We start from the raw sequence: 16,688 nt of genomic DNA, 5'->3' as shown, positions 1-16,688 counted from the left end.
GTAGGCTGTCACTCCTTATCTAAGTCATGAATGCCTTATCCTGCTGCAAACTGCTCTGGGGGCTGGTTCCGGAGCTGTCTGCGGTGCTGGAGAGCCAGATTATGGAGCCGTGCAGGGTGGTGGTTCCGGGGCTGCCCATGGAGTCCTTCTGGAGCTGTCCGTGGTGCTGAAGGGCGGATTCTGGCCCCGCAGACTGGTTGGCAGGGGTAATGCCCGTGGGCCTGGGGAGCTGCTCGGGATCAGCTGGGGGGTGGGGGGGGGGGGGGGGAATGTAGGGCCAGCTTTATGAGAAAGGGTCCTGTGGATGCTTGCATCACTGGTTACCAGTGGTAATGTGGAGCTGGTGGGGCGGCTGTTCCCTGTCTGAACTACGGTCCTTGTTGTAGCATGGGGCTGGCTCTGGGGTCCTCAAGCCATCAGGAGCACTGCCCATGGGGGATGCCAGGACTGACTGCCTAACACGTGCCTGGTATCATCGGATGAGTTGGTATCCTTGTGCCACTAACCACTCGCTCTGCGGTACAGTAAGGACGAATGCCCGGAGAATTCCTGTTATTTCCAGCAAGTGGGACGGTGCACGCTGCATTTTCTATAGCCCTCCCCCCTTTCTCCCCCACAACCTTTCCCAAGGAAGGAAGGGCTGGAGAGCTGTGATTCAGCTGCGGTGTATTCATTACACAGATCAGGCCACTCTCCTGCCTAGCAATCCCCCCCTCCCCCCTCCCCACACCTCCTTCGCTGCGGCGGATCTGTCCAATGCCAGCTCAGGAAGGGAGGCAATGCGCCTTCCCGCCCTCAATCAGGGCATTGCGCAAGGCGGCCCAGATGTGGCAGCTGTGAAAGCAGGGGGAGGGGGAGGGGGGCCGGGTTTCCACGCCAGGCTTCCCGCCCTCTCTTGCAGTGGAAGGGGCTGGGATCCAGGCTCCGTCACTTTGTCCCACTTTCTCTCCTTTGCACGCAGGGATTTTGGCATTTGCTGGAATCCAGCCCAGTCTGCTGGGTCGACGTCACATCTGTACTGGAGAGAAAACCCGAGCTTCTTTACTTTCCTCCCAGGGCCTTGAAAGACAGGGCAGAAAGCAGCTCTTCCACCTTCTTAAAAACCTGGACACAAGGGCTGGGGGAAGAAGGAAGAGGCACTGTTTCTTCAGTGTGACACGGGATACAATGAGCACACTGTGTGTTAGGTAACGCACAAAGCCTGCCCCCCCCCCCCCCCCCCCAACCAAAAGGCACCTCGGCTCCCGGCTGGCTAAGGATTCTGCTGGTGACCTACATACATTCAAGCGCTTCAAATACAGGAGAGCCTCTGGCAAACTGCAGAGAGCGCAGGGGCTGGAAATAGCAGAGGAGACGCCAGCAAAATGCAGAGAGCGCAGGGGCTGGAAATACCAGAGGAGATTCCAGCAAAATGCAGAGCGCGCAGGGGCTGGAAATAGCAGCGGAGATTCCAGCAAAATGCAGAGAGCACAGGGGCTGGAAATAGCAGGGGAGACTCCAGGAAAAGGCAGAGCACACAGGGGCTGGAAATAGCAGAGGAGACTCCAGCAAAATGCAGAGAGCGCAGGGGCTGGAAATAACAGAGGAGACTCCAGCAAAATGCAGAGAGCACAGGGGCTGGAAATACCAGAGGAGACTCCAGCAAAATGCAGAGAGCACAGGGGCTGGAAATAACAGAGGAGATTCCAGCAAAATGCAGAGAGCGCAGGGACTGGAAATAGCAGGGGAGACTCCAGGAAAAGGCAGAGCACACAGGGGCTGGAAATAGCAGAGGAGACTCCAGCAAAATGCAGAGAGCGCAGGGGCTGGAAATACCAGAGGAGACTCCAGCAAAATGCAGAGAGCACAGGGGCTGGAAATAACAGAGGAGATTCCAGCAAAATGCAGAGAGTGCAGGGACTGGAAATAGCAGGGGAGACTCCAGGAAAAGGCAGAGCACACAGGGGCTGGAAATAGCAGAGGAGACTCCAGCAAAATGCAGAGAGCACAGGGGCTGGAAATAGCAGAGGAGACTCCAGGAAAAGGCAGAGCACACAGGGGCTGGAAATAGCAGAGGAGACTCCTGCAAAATGCAGAGAGCGCAGGGACTGGAAATACCAGAGGAGACTCCAGCAAAATGCAGAGAGCGCAGGGGCTGGAAATAACAGAGGAGACTCCAGCAAAATGCAGAGAGCACAGGGGCTGGAAATACCAGAGGAGACTCCAGCAAAATGCAGAGAGCACAGGGGCTGGAAATAACAGAGGAGATTCCAGCAAAATGCAGAGCGCGCAGGGGCTGGAAATAGCAGCGGAGATTCCAGCAAAATGCAGAGAGCGCAGGGGCTGGAAATAGCAGGGGAGACTCCAGGAAAAGGCAGAGCACACAGGGGCTGGAAATAGCAGAGGAGACTCCAGCAAAATGCAGAGCGCGCAGGGGCTGAAAATACCAGAGGAGACGCCAGGAAAATGCAGAGAGCGCAGGGGCTGGAAATACCAGAGGAGACTCCAGCAAAATGCAGAGAGCACAGGGGCTGGAAATAACAGAGGAGATTCCAGCAAAATGCAGAGCGCGCAGGGGCTGGAAATAACAGAGGAGACTCCAGCAAAATGCAGAGAGCACAGGGGCTGGAAATACCAGAGGAGACTCCAGCAAAATGCAGAGAGCACAGGGGCTGGAAATAACAGAGGAGATTCCAGCAAAATGCAGAGAGCGCAGGGGCTGGAAATAGCAGAGGAGACTCCAGCAAAATGCAGAGAGCGCAGGGGCTGGAAATAGCAGGGGAGACTCCAGGAAAAGGCAGAGCACACAGGGGCTGGAAATAGCAGAGGAGACTCCAGCAAAATGCAGAGAGCGCAGGGACTGGAAATACCAGAGGAGACTCCAGGAAAAGACAGGGGCTGGAAATAGCAGAGGAGACTCCAGCAAAATGCAGAGAGCGCAGGGGCTGGAAATAGCAGAGGAGACTCCAGCAAAATGCAGAGCGCGCAGGGGCTGAAAATACCAGAGGAGACGCCAGGAAAATGCGGAGAGCGCAGGGGCTGGAAATACCAGAGGAGACGCCAGGAAAATGCAGAGAGCGCAGGGGCTGGAAATACCGGAGAAGACTCCAGCAAAATGCCGAGAGCATCCTGGGCTGAAAATATCAGAGGAGACCCCATCAGAATGCAGAGGCTGGGAATGTATGATGGGCAGACGCCTCATCCCCTGTCCTAGTTCCTTCCCCTGGAATACCACACAGCCAGAAGCGCACATTAAAACACAGCACATCTGTATTATTTATTTATTTCTTCTTCTGTTTAACAGTAAAATTTGAAACAGGCATTAAAAAGATCTTTGCCAACAAAGGCGGAAGGAGGGAAAAATCCCCAGGCATTAAAAATATTTATTCTTAAAACATTCACTTCTTGTGGAATATGCAGCTGCTGACTTTCAAAACAGCTCATTGGAATAAGGAATTTATTTACATATCCTGGGGGAGGTGGGAAGGATAAATACAGCAAGCAAGTTCAAGGTGTCTCATGCCCCACCTCCCTCAGCATGACCCTTGACCCCTGGCATACCTTGTCTTGACTCTCTATTTGTGCCAGAGATCATGTAACACCGTCACGGGGAGTCAGAGAAAAGTAGTAATACAGAAAGATAAATCTATTCATTTTTAATAAAATTACCAAACTATGGTAAAAAGCTCTTCCAGATGGAGCTACTGTGTGTGGTGTTACAGAACTGCTGTATTCTTAGTCTGCAATTAGCATATAGTGTAGAAAGATATAATGATAATTAATTCTAATATATCTATGTGACCTTAGAGTGCAGACCAATTCCAGAGTGAGGAAGCAACAGTTCTTTAACATGTACACGCTGGCTCCAGCCCAAGGAAACCACTGGTCTACTGCATCATTCACTGCCCTCAGAATTGACACTATCCCTATCACCATCACCACTACCATCACAGAAAGGCGGCCATTTTCACAGGCAGTAAGAACTTTTTCAAAATGGCTGCCATCTAATGCGATGAGGTTGATGGCAACATCTTTTCAGAGTTTTCTCTTCTTCCCTTTACTAATTCTCTATTGAGTAGCAGGCAAAACTGGGATGTAGAATGAGGGACATACATGGGAATGCAGAGAAAATAAAAAAATGCCATTGAGAAATTAAAAGAGAGTTACAAAATGCACATTTAGTAGGACATATGAAAAAGATGAAAGGCTTTCTTTGAAGGCTTCCTAGGCTAGGCAACTAGAAGAGACTAAAACCCCATGAAAAGGTGAAGTTACCCAGAGACTGGGAGGGAGAGATGGTGAGATGTCAATGGCTTGAGTTACAGCTTCCCGTTCTTTGTGATATCTTGCTGGCAGGACCATGAACATTAAAAGAAGTAATGTTAAAGTAAGATACCTAGTTGTCTCTTGAAAAGCATGTATTTCTGGTTCCTCATGACCCTTACCCCCTGTCTTCACAGTGTCTCTCCCCATCCATTCATGAGGTTGCCTCCCTCTCAGGGAAGATGAGGAAGAAATGTCTTTCCCACTTCCTGCTCTTCTTTCTCTTCATCCCTTCCCCTTGAATCCCCCATGAGATCTTATTTAAGACCCATGATGACAAGTCCAAAACAGAGGAAGGCATCCCAGCACAAGAGTCTAGCTGTTCACCCTCAGCCTGAAACCCACCCGCCCGGCAAACTTGTCCCTGTCATCGTTGGTTTTGATGTTGGCGGCGTTGACCTTGCACTCCACAAAGATATCCATGTTGTATGTCAGATTCAAGAACTGCACAGCCACCAGTGGCTGGCTGTAGTTTACCTGCATGAATGAGAGAAACCAACATGGTGACGAAAGAGAGAGAAGCAAAATAAGAAAGAAGGGGGAAGGAGAGGAATGATGATTTTACAAATGCCATTGATCCAAGATCAATTGACTAGTCCCAGCAGCTTTTGGGAATGTTATAGCATGTTAAATATTCACCCTCCTAGTTAATAAAAGGGAGAAAGAGTGGTGGATTCTGTATTTCACTTCAGTTGAGTCTGTTCTAGTCTTTGCACCAAGACTCATACATACAATGACATCCACAAGACAGAAGGCAGTGGATGAAAGAAAGGAGAAGACAAAAAGGATTGAAGGGGGAAAGGCGGGGGGAGGTTTCCATACTTACTTGGATCTTATTTCCATAGTAAGGGAAGTACATCAGGTCAATAGTGCCTATGTTGGAGCCATTGTTTGGGAAGTACTGAAACTGGCCAAGATGCTGGGAGTCCTCACTTTTCTGTAAAGGGAAAGATGAGATGCGGCATAATAGTTGCAGGTGCATACGGTGATCGCCTACCATGTGTGAACCAGATAGTCTATCTCCCTGGCTCATTCATTAGAAAAAAATGCAAGATCGCACCAACAATGACCAGATGTGGAAAAGATGACAGTGCTTTCATTTTTCTTTGCTCTTTTCAGCAACATCAATAAGGACCCTCTCCTTCTCATGCATCTAGAGCTATTGACGCACCTCATCAAAATTTCTAGAAAAGTCCCCTGTCTCCTTACTAAACAGATTTGTTTTCCATGGAAAACCTTGACCTATGCTTTTCATGTTGAGTTCCTCTTTCCCAGCTGTTTGCTTTACACTGTGACAATCTAGGGGTAGGGAAGGTGAGTTAGGGTTCGTATATGTCATTCTTTGGACATGTTTTCAAGGACGGATGGCACATTACACACCATCTAGGGTTAATGATACTTTTTATACTTTATGGAAGCTCTTCTAGGCTTGATAGCACTCTTTACACTATGACGGTAACTTTAAAACAAGTGCGCAGGTGCCTATATACAAGTGTATGTGCACATAAGTAGGAATTTTAAAGTGTGGGCACAAAATTTAAAATCCACCCATTGCATGTATGTGTGCTCTTAATTTTAAGTGGTTACACAAGCAAGAGTTATTCGTGTATCTTCTTTAGGACTTTGTCGACTTTAACACACTCAGGTAAGTGGATTTTAAACGTGCTCGTGGGAAGGACATTCCCAGTTTTACCAATTAGTCCACCAGTTTGCCCAGTCTATTTTGAGGTCATTTAGACCACTCTGGTTCTTCAGCCTGCACCCCCCCCCCCCCCCCCGAGTATACTCGGACCCCTCACCCTGTCGTTTTAGGCCTAGAAAGAGATTTCTGCAGACTTACCCCTCCTCAGGAGCAGCAGTAAATATACACGGATAACAGCCCACTGCTCACGGCAGCCGCCGGATTTAAACTAGCAGTTTACGTGGATAACTGTTGGGCCCGCCTTGGAATGCCCCTGACATGCCCTAACTCTGCCTCTTTTTCCCGTGCATTTGGTAGCTCACACACTTGCATATGTGCACATATATGGGACGTTTTAAAATACAAGTAGCTTGCGCTCAGCCCAGATACGGACCTTTTAACACTAGCAACTCTTAAAATTCACCCCAATGGGAGCTTCCTAGGACTCATGACACTCTCTACACTCTTTGGGAATTTTTCTAGGACTGATGGTGGTGGTCTCTGCACTCCATAGGAGGTTGTGTAGGTTTGATGCCACTTTATACACTCTGCGAAAGCTTATCTAGGGCTCACAACACTATATTCTGGGGGAGTTTGTTTAGGCATGATGGTGCGCTCTACATGCTAAGGAAGCTTGTCCAAGCTTGATGGTGCTCTTGACACTATGATGCCTAGAGTCTGTAGAGGCCTGTCTCAGCCTTATGTATACTCTGCACAATGGGAGTTTTCTAGGGTACTCTCTTCACTCTGTCTAAATTTATCTAAGATCGATGGCTTGCTCTACACCCTATGAAATGAATATAACTGATGGCTCTCGCTACACTGAAACTCTTCTAGGACTGATGGCTCCTTTTACACTCAGTGGAAGTTTGTTACAGATTGATGGCACCCTCTAAGCCAGGGGTGGGCAACTCTGATCCTCAAGGGCCATTAACCAATTGGGTCTTCAAGAATTCTTTTATGAATAAGCATTAGAGTTTTGCATATACACTGTCCCGACTGTATGTAAATCTCTCTCATGCATATTCATCAGGGATATTCTGAAAACCTGAGTGGTTAGTGGCCCTCGAGGATCAAAGGTGCGATGCCTTTTCTTACCAAATCATTCTTCCCAGGCTTGTGTTTCTGAAGAACAGAAAATAAAAGAAAACCTTGGAAGAGCATGTGATGTGAAAAGCAAGAAGCAACAGTGACAGATGAGAGACAAGATGGAGAGAGAAGAAGAAGGCACCAAGTGACCAGGACCTGCAGACTCACCTTCCCTGCACAGCTGATGGTTATGAAATTATCAGATATTGGCTTAGGCTTGAAGGAAACAACCTGGAAGAACAAGGGTTACCTTCTGTCAGCTGCTGAAGGCTAAAGAACAGTGCATTCCTCAGAGCCAGCTCCCGCTAGTCAAGCCAACCATTTTCACATGGTTACTGGTATTACTGGCTAGTTACACTTCTCGAGTTTCTAATTGATAGGTGCAGATCCAAAGATTTGCTCCAATCTCCTCTGGAGAGTCAAGAAGTATTATTATTAGTTTCCTTGTGAGATAAAAGTTCTAGCTGAAGTTCTAAGGAGGCTCTAGTCTTCACCCCCAGCACACCAGACATCAATAATTAGACAAATACTGAGCAGTTTGAAGAAGGTTCTTGAGTTGGGACTGCTCCCAACCCATCTGGTGCCCCCCATTGACCAATTTGCAAAGGACTCAATGTTCTTTCTCAAGCCTCCCCCACCCCCGCCCACGGGCACTCACCCGGTTCATCTTGATGAGGACACAGGGCTTCCCCGTTGCATACCCATAGGTGGCATCCTCCAGGCCCGAGCAGCTCCCCAGGACGCTGCGCTTGAACTGGCACGCCCTCTTGGGATGGTTACGTACGTCTCCAGCGTCTTTCTCTTCAAAATAAATGCCTGGGGTGCAGTTCTCATTTTTTGAGGTCTGGTTTATGTCATTGTAGGCTGAGAACAAGAAGAAATGGGTAAGGGAGTTCACAAAATTAATCATTTCAATTGGAGCTTCAGAAGGATGATGTCTGTATGCTGATCTGATTCTTTTCTTGGTTCAGGACAAAAAGTGTCCATTTCTTAGAGTATTATCTATATTTTATTGTTAAGATAGACATAGTAATGTGAATTAGGAACAGCGGAGCGCACTGTTAACCCGCGATTGGATGCGCGTTTTGGACGCGCTAGCTTTACCCCTTATTTAGTAAGGGGTAATAGCGCGTCCAAAACGCACGTCCACCCCCCCCCCCCCCCGAACCTAATAGTGCCCGCAACATGCAAATGCATGTTGATGGCCCTATTAGGTATTCCTGCGCGATACAGAAAGTAAAATGTGCAGCCAAGCCGCACATTTTACTTTCAGAAATTAGCGCCTACCCAGAGTGATTCTCTGAGAATCATTGCTAGAGACAGGATTTCAGCTCACAAGGACCAGGAGCTCTCCTGACTTGTGAGATGATGACCTCCTCTTCATGGTATAGACCTAGGTAGAGAGCTTTTCTGGAGAAGGAGGTTGATCTTGGTTAAGACTTACCTAGCAGAAAATCATTGAGTTTGTCCACGTAGCTCTTCCAGGTGGTATTGTCTGCACTGCTAGAGTTAAACACAATGTCCAGGTTGTCTGACTTTGGACGAATCATTAAACCTGCCGGGGAATGGGGTTACAGCTTGAGTATCATGACGGATGCCACAACCTGTCAATTCCCAGCCTAGGCAATGTCTTGGATCATGGGGCATCCTAGCACAAAGAATGAAATTTCCCCCATAAAAGAAGAAAACATAAAATCATAGAAAGTTGGGAGGGACTTCAGGAGGTCATTTAGAATCAAAGAAAGATGGGGCTGGATGGAGCTTCAGGAGGTCATCTAAAATCATATAAAGATGGGGCTGGATGGAGCTTCAGGAGATCATCTAAAATCATATAAAGATGGGGCTGGATGGAGCTTCAGGAGGTCATCTAAAATCAGATAAAGATGGGGCTGGAGCAATCCTCAGGAGGTCATCTAGTCATAGAAAGATGGGGCTTCAAGGAACCTCAGGAAGTCATTTAATCCATCCCCTGCCTGCAGTGATGTGTGGCAGACCTGCCTTTAAAATCCTTCAATGAATGCACTTCCCCTCCTCTCCTTCGCCCATCCCCAGGGAACTCCTTCACCCTCAGAGTTAGAAAACTCTTCCTAATGTCTCTCCTTGGTCTCCCCGGCTGCCTTTTAACCCTACTATTCATCCTGTCCCCAGTGAAAGAGAACAACTCATTGCCACCTCAGTCTGGAGAGCAGGAGTAGCCTAGTGGTTGGAGCAGTGGGGCTGAGATCAAGGCAAGCTAGAGTTCAAATATCACTTCTGCTTCTTGTGACCTTATACAAGTCACCTTGCTCTCCATTGCTCCAGGTACAAACTGAGGACAGGGACAACTCGATACCTGAATATAATCCACTTTGAGCTACAATGAAAAGGCATGAGCTAAATACACAAGCTGTAGCCAAGTTGCTATGTCCTATGGACGTATCACACCCTGCAGGGAATACAAAATGAAGGTGGGTACTTACCAGGATTGACCAGCCTGTCCGAGTAGGTTGGGACGTATTCATCGATCGTCTGCAACATCACCCACATGGTGAGGGAAAAGAGAGCGGTGAGGAAGCCATAGAAGACCACATAGAAAAACACAATCAGGGCTGCAACGAGACAGGGGGGGGGGGGGGGAGAAGGCGGTCAGACACTGCCCCTGCAGATGGGAGCGGGCAACGGGCGAGAGACCACCAACCCTAGCTTCCCAGAATCAGCGGATGATCCGCTGCTGCGGCTCTAAGGACCTTTTCTCCTCTGTGGCAGAAGATTTCCATCTGGCCTGGCAAGGGAGGTGGCACGGGTCCAGCTTAGTTAAGTAGGCAAGAGCAGAAAGCAATGAGAGATGCCACCGCGCCTCCAATCCTCGCCTCTTTGGAAGGGTGATCCAAGGTCACCCGTTTTGTTCACCAGCAAAACCTTCAATTATTTAATCACCACTGGTGATCTGAAAATAGTTATCTTAAAACCCAGTTTTAAATTATACTCAGTGAAAACAGAATGAAACATAACTTGTGTATAAAGGACGGTGAGGGGAACAGGCAATTAATTCTAAATATAGAGTTATGTGGCAAAACTCATGTATGAATAACAAGGGACGCGTGGGTGTTTTATCACCACCTCGGGCAAATCTTTGGAATTGGGGAAGAAATTAAGAAATTTTAAAGAAATAAAAACTTAAATATAAAATTATACAGTGTAACCTATATGGGGGACAGAGAGGGGAGCAGGGAGTTTTACCTTTAATAAAACTTGATACAGTGTATGTGGGACAGAGCAGGCGTTTTATCCTTAATATAAAGTGATACAGTGTAACTCATGTAAGTGGGACAGTGAGGGGAGCAGGGGTTTCATCCTTAATATAAAGTGATACGGTGTAACTTGTGTATGTGGGACAGTGAGGGGAGCGGGGGTTTTATCCTTAATATAAAGTGATACAGTGTAACTTGTGTATGTGGGACAGTGAGGGGAGCAGGGGTTTTATCTTTAATATAAAAAATACACTCATGTATTATTATTTTTTAATGACTGGGGTCAATTTTAGATCCAGATTTGGAAACTTGAGTTTTTGACTTTTGTGCTTTCATATTTTTTTGGTTTTTTGCTGGATTGGAATGATTGCATTCTGTTTTATTGTATTTGTTATGTTGCAATCTGCCTTGACCTCGGACAACCTGGGTAAAAGCAAAGCATAAGCACCCATTTGGATTGGATGAGATCAGATTGAAATGCATTCCAGAAGAAAGCTTTAGAATTCTGACAAACAAACACCTGAGTTCCCATCTCAGATCCCATGTGCAGGCTGCTGAAATCCTGGGTTTTATAGAATCATTAGCCGCACCCAGGCTTAATATTAATAATAATTATTTGCATTATCAGGCATCGTCCCCTCCCTGCTCTCAATGGGCCCCAGTCTGTGTCTCTTAGCTGAGGACTGGCAGGTGGGTCCCTTGCAGACATCTGAAAACAGGGAGATAGAGTGGGGAAGGAAATATGTAGAGACAGAGGAAAATAAGAGGAGGGGGTGTCAGGGAAAGCAGATATTATCTGTGTTATTTCTAGGGTACAACTTGATTCTCCTGGCCAGAGACTGCTTTTCAGCAGCGGGAGGGTCACTTAATGTCATCAAAGTCAGTGGCAGGAGGAGGAGGAGTGGGGATGGCAGGGAGGGATAGCGGGGAGGGGGGGGGGTGAAGAAAGCAGGAGAGGTGAAAGGAGAGAGAGGAGGAGGAGCTGGGGGGGGGGGGGGAGTGTAAGAGGAGAAGAGACACCGGAGAGGTAACAGTTCAGGTGAGGCATTCAGGTCTCTGAGAAGGGATCCACCCCAACAGCAGGTGCACTCAGCTCCATCCCCTCCTCAAACCTGCTGAAACCAACCGAGGCAGACCGGAGCTGGAGGCAGGAGCCCTGTAAAACCGGCTCCCTCAGCTCTGCCCGCCGGGGGGAGATAGGGGGGAGCTGCCTCTCTCTCTCTCTCTCTGCTGAATGGAATGCGGACCTGACAGACGCCTGAACCGGAGGGACGGGATCCTGCATCCTGCCTCCCATTCCCACCAGCAGAGCCGGCACTGGGGGGGTCAGCTCCCCCCTCCCAGTACAAAAGCCAGATTCATTTGCCTGACTCTAAATGTCTTATCCTCCAGAAATATTATCTACTTGAAAGCATTCTCCCTTGTGGGTGGGCTGAGAGGTTAAGGCAGCAAGCTGAACCTGGTCCCCGATGGCTTGTACTCTTTTAATCGCCCCCCCCCTCCCCTGCACTAATTCTATTAATCCCCCTAGGCAGGGCATTAAGGAGGGACTGGCCCTGCATGGTGAGGGAGTGGGGACGGGGGACGGGGGTGTCTGTTTCTGCATGCAGGCCTCATTCTGCCTGGTCCTCTGGGTCGGGGGGGGGGGGGGGTGACAGAAGGAGAGCTGCCAGCGATTTCATTCACCCTCAGCCAAAAAAAAAAACAAACTTAAAAAAAGAACTGGGACCTGGCAAACAGAGCTGTGCTCTCCCCCTTCCCCATCTCCATCTCCCTGGTGCAGCAGTGGAGGGAGAGAGAGGCTCTGGGGTGGTGGGGGGATTTTACACTAAGCGGAAAGAGCCATTAATTAATTCAGTCAAATCCCTTGGCCTGAACCTGCTGGGCAGAGAAGGGGGAGAAATTGCTGATATAAATAGTCAGGACAGGAGGAGGGGGGTGAGACCTCCTCCCTCCCCTCTGCCCCCAACTCACCAATACACATCAGGTATTCCCTCCCTGCTCATTTCCAGGCTATGCAAAGAACCCCCCCCCAAAAAAAAAAAACAAAACAAAAAAAAAAAACAAAACCCACACACATCTGAATTGTGTCCTATAAATATCCTGTAAGGAGCTGGAACACCCCTTACCCCCACCTCTCACCCTTGGAGTTACAGGGAGAGAATGTCAATCAGAAGTGGTGGGGAGGGAGAGGAGGGGGCAGAGAGGGAGAGAAGAGGAGCAAGAGAGTGGAGCAGAGACAAGGAGGGAAGGGGACCAGCTCCATCCCTGAGGTGCCAGAGAGAGAGAAAATGCAAAATAGCAGCGTAACAAGGGGAGAAGGAGAGAGCCGGGCAGACAGGGGAGAGGACAGGGACAGAGAGGGAGGCCAAGGAACAGGTCGAGTGGGGAAGGAGATGAGTGGGAGGTAAAGGGGTCGGGGGAAGCTGAGGCAGCGGGGGGAGGGGGGGGTTGATCCTATTCCACAGGAGCCCCGTGCAAAGCAGCCCCACTCGATTTATCTCAGAGTAGAAGCAGAGCACCCTCAAAACCCAGCCCGATACCCCACCAGTCAGTTAATAACCAGATACCCCCAAATCTGCCCCAGGAGCACTCCCAGGTGACTGCCGCCTTCATCCCACTCAACCCCCCCCCCCCCACTCTCCAAAAAAAAATATTTTGCTCGGCATCTAAAGATGATTCCGCCTCACTTGTGCTCCAGCCCCCTACAATTCCTGCAGTGGTCCCTCCGGGAGACGAAGACTTGAAAGGGTAACCCAGCCCCCACAGAGACTGAGCAGGGCACCCCGAAAATCTAACCCAGCACCTAGAGACTGAGCAAGGCACCCCGATAAACTAACCCAACCCCCACAGAGACTGAGCAGGGCACCCCGATAATCTAACCGAGCTCCCACAGAGACTGAGCAAGGCACCCCGATAATCTAACCCAGCCCCCACAGAGACTGAGCAGGGCACCCCGATAATCTAACCCAGCACCTAGAGACTGAGCAAGGCACCCCGATAAACTAACCCAATCCCCACAGAGACTGAGCAGGGCACCCCGATAATCTAACCCAGCTCCCACAGAGACTGAGCAGGGCACCCCGATAATCTAACCCTGCCCCCACAGAGACTGAGCAGGGCACCCCGATAATCTAACCCAGCTCCCACAGAGACTGAGCAGGGCACCCCGATAATCTAACCCTGCCCCCACAGAGACTGAGCAGGGCACCCCGATAATCTAACCCAGCCCCCACAGAGACTGAGCAGGGCACCCCGATAATCTAACCCTGCCCCCACAGAGACTGAGCAGGGCACCCCGATAATGTAACCCTGCCCCCATAGAGACTGAGCAGGGCACCCCGATAATCTAACCCAGCCCCCCCCGAGACTGAGCAGGGCACCCCGATAATGTAACCCTGCCCCCATAGAGACTGAGCAGGGCACCCCGATAATCTAACCCAGCCCCCCCCGAGACTGAGCAGGGCACCCCGATAATCTAACCCTGCCCCCATAGAGACTGAGCAGGGCACCCCGATAATGTAACCCAACCCCCACAGAGACTGAGCAGGGCACCCCGATAATGTAACCCAGCCCCCACAGAGACTGAGCAGGGCACCCCGATAATGTAACCCAACCCCCACAGAGACTGAGCAGGGCACCCCGATAATGTAACCCAGCCCCCACAGAGACTGAGCAGGGCACCCCGATAATGTAACCCTGCCCCCACAGAGACTGAGCAGGGCACCCCGATAATGTAACCCTGCCCCCACAGAGACTGAGCAGGGCACCCCGATAATGTAACCCTGCCCCCATAGAGACTGAGCAGGGCACCCCGATAATCTAACCCAGCCCCCCCCGAGACTGAGCAGGGCACCCCGATAATGTAACCCTGCCCCCATAGAGACTGAGCAGGGCACCCCGATAATCTAACCCAGCCCCCCCCGAGACTGAGCAGGGCACCCCGATAATCTAACCCTGCCCCCATAGAGACTGAGCAGGGCACCCCGATAATGTAACCCAACCCCCACAGAGACTGAGCAGGGCACCCCGATAATGTAACCCTGCCCCCATAGAGACTGAGCAGGGCACCCCGATAATGTAACCCAGCCCCCATAGAGACTGAGCAGGGCACCCCGATAATGTAACCCTGCCCCCATAGAGACTGAGCAGGGCACCCCGATAATGTAACCCTGCCCCCATAGAGACTGAGCAGGGCACCCCGATAATGTAACCCAGCCCCCCCAGAGACTGAGCAGGGCACCCCGATAATGTAACCCAGCCCCCATAGAGACTGAGCAGGGCACCCCGATAATGTAACCCTGCCCCCACAGAGACTGAGCAGGGCACCCCGATAATGTAACCCTGCCCCCACAGAGACTGAGCAGGGCACCCCGATAATGTAACACCTCCGATCTAAGCCAGCACTCACAGTGAGAGATTTAGCAAGGAGCAAACAAGGGGAGACTTGGCCCAGCCCCATGGGGCCCCTGCCCCGGCTCCCCCGTGTCCTGCCCCCCCCCCCCCCCCCCCGGCCACGGGGACTGGAGTTCCGGCACAGTTCGAACCCACGAGTTCGCCCAGCGGTTAAACGTGTGGGGCTCCCCTCCACCCCCCGCAACTTGCAGGCAGCGGCTTGTTGCCCTCCCCTCCCCCCCAACTACCCCCGCGCTTTCTGCTCCCCTTGGTACCCTTAGCCCCCAGTTACCCTGAGATCGTTGCCTCTCCCGGCACGCTTTGTCCCCAGTTGCCCCAAGCTGCCTGCCCCGGGCACCTTTTGCCCCCAACTTCTGCCCCCCCCCCCCCAGTTGCCCCCGGGTGTCCTACCCCAGCTGCTGCCAGTCCTGCCCATGAACTCGTGGGTGCGGGGGTTCCAGATGAACTCTTTCCATTCCTGCATCAGTTGCCCGCAGGTCCTCTTCTGCTTCAGGGCTGCCATCTCGACGGGGGCGGCGGGATCGCCTCCTGGCCCCGAGGGCTGGAGAGATGAAGGGAGGGAGGGAGGAAGGGAAGAAGGAGGGATGGAGGAGGGAGGCTGCAGAGGTGAGCGGTGCTCCTCGCCTGCGTCGGCCAACATCATTTTTATATCCTCAGCTACCCCGCAGGCCACGCCCACCTGCTGCCTCTCCGCGCAGGCCCCGCCCACTGGATGAGGAGGCAACGAGACTCCGCCCATCTCTTCATTGTATTTTTAAAACTTGCATTTGCCCTAATTTAACCCCTCCTCCAACTCCCCCCCCCCCCCCCCCCCCCAATAAAGGACAAGAGCTGGATGGCCCCCTGGCATCCACAATCGGATGCAATTCAACTCTTTTGAATCAGGGCCTGCAGTTACCTCCTGCTCCCAAGGGGAGGGAGAACTATTACCTTCTTAGTATTATTAGGACGTGATTACAGATGGATGATTTACCCAGCCTTACAGACTGACAAATCCCGGGATTAGAACTACAGCACAGGGAGAGAAAGAGTGACTCCCCAGAGGTCATACACTGAGGGTCAGTGTCAGAGCCGGGGATTAGAACTACAGCACAGGGAGAGTGACTCCCCAGAGGTCATACACTGAGGGTCAGTGTCAGAGCCGGGGATTAGAACCACAGCACAGGGAGAGTGACTCCCCAGAGGTCATACACTGAGGGTCAGTGTCAGAGCCGGGGATTAGAACTACAGTACAGGGAGAGTGACTCCCCAGAGGTCATACACTGAGGGTCAGTGTCAGAGCCGGGGATTAGAACTACAGTACAGGGAGAGTGACTCCCTAGAGGTCATACACTGAGGGTCAGACCCGGGGATTAGAACCACAGCACAGGGAGAGAGAGTGACTCCCCAGAAGTCATACACTGAGGGTCAGTGACAGAGCCGGGGATTAGAACTATAGCACGGGGAGACAGACTGATTCCCCAGAGGTCACACAACGAGAGTCAGTGACAGCACCGGAGATTTGAACTCTGCGTGTTTTCTATGTGCCCTTGCACAAGCAAACAGAACTGTACAAGCCTCCAGGTTAAAAGAGCCACAAACCCCTCTAGTGAAGCCCCTCCCCCACACAAAAATCTGGTTCTTAAAGCCAATATATCTGTCCATACCTCATAGGGCTGACCCCCATAGGGGGATATCGCTCTAAGCAGCCCTCCGAGGATCTCTGCAGAGCTTCTGCTCTCAGATCCACTCCCCCCCCCCTCCGAGGATCTCTGCAGAGCTTCTGCTCTCAGATCCACTCCCCCCCCCCGGAGGTCACTGTGGGGCAGAGGGCTGTTATCTGCCATGCACGTCTGCACCGGGCAATCAAAAAATAATAACACTGCCGCGTGCTCCCAGATAGGTATCTGAGCAGGTTGTCATCTCTTCAAGGGCAGATCTCACCTGTTCTCTTTCGAGAACGTGCAGTGCCCCTGCCCCCCTCCCCCTCC

The 16,688-nt window shown here is 51.0% G+C and overlaps 1 protein-coding gene across 2 annotated transcripts; it reads right to left on the bottom strand.

The window, feature by feature from the left end:
- Positions 1-3,246: 3,246 nt before the first annotated feature.
- Positions 3,247-15,355, bottom strand: ATP1B2 (ATPase Na+/K+ transporting subunit beta 2). 2 transcript variants are annotated; one of them, XM_029581168.1, is made up of 7 exons: positions 15,109-15,355; positions 9,532-9,660; positions 8,517-8,627; positions 7,731-7,936; positions 7,241-7,303; positions 5,129-5,239; positions 3,247-4,779 (listed from the first exon to the last, which is right to left on the bottom strand). In XM_029581168.1, exons 1-7 carry the CDS (start codon positions 15,218-15,220, stop codon positions 4,618-4,620), a joined length of 894 nt encoding a protein of 297 aa, XP_029437028.1. In that variant the 5' UTR covers positions 15,221-15,355; the 3' UTR covers positions 3,247-4,617. The 2 variants fall into 2 exon arrangements, with proteins under 2 accessions (XP_029437028.1, XP_029437029.1); XM_029581169.1 differs by having other exon boundaries at positions 9,532-9,580; positions 15,109-15,247.
- Positions 15,356-16,688: the final 1,333 nt, after the last annotated feature.

Source organism: Rhinatrema bivittatum, chromosome 16, assembly GCF_901001135.1.
Source record: "Rhinatrema bivittatum chromosome 16, aRhiBiv1.1, whole genome shotgun sequence".
Lineage (NCBI taxonomy): Eukaryota > Metazoa > Chordata > Amphibia > Gymnophiona > Rhinatrematidae > Rhinatrema > Rhinatrema bivittatum.
This window is presented reverse-complemented; position numbering and strand designations above follow the sequence as displayed.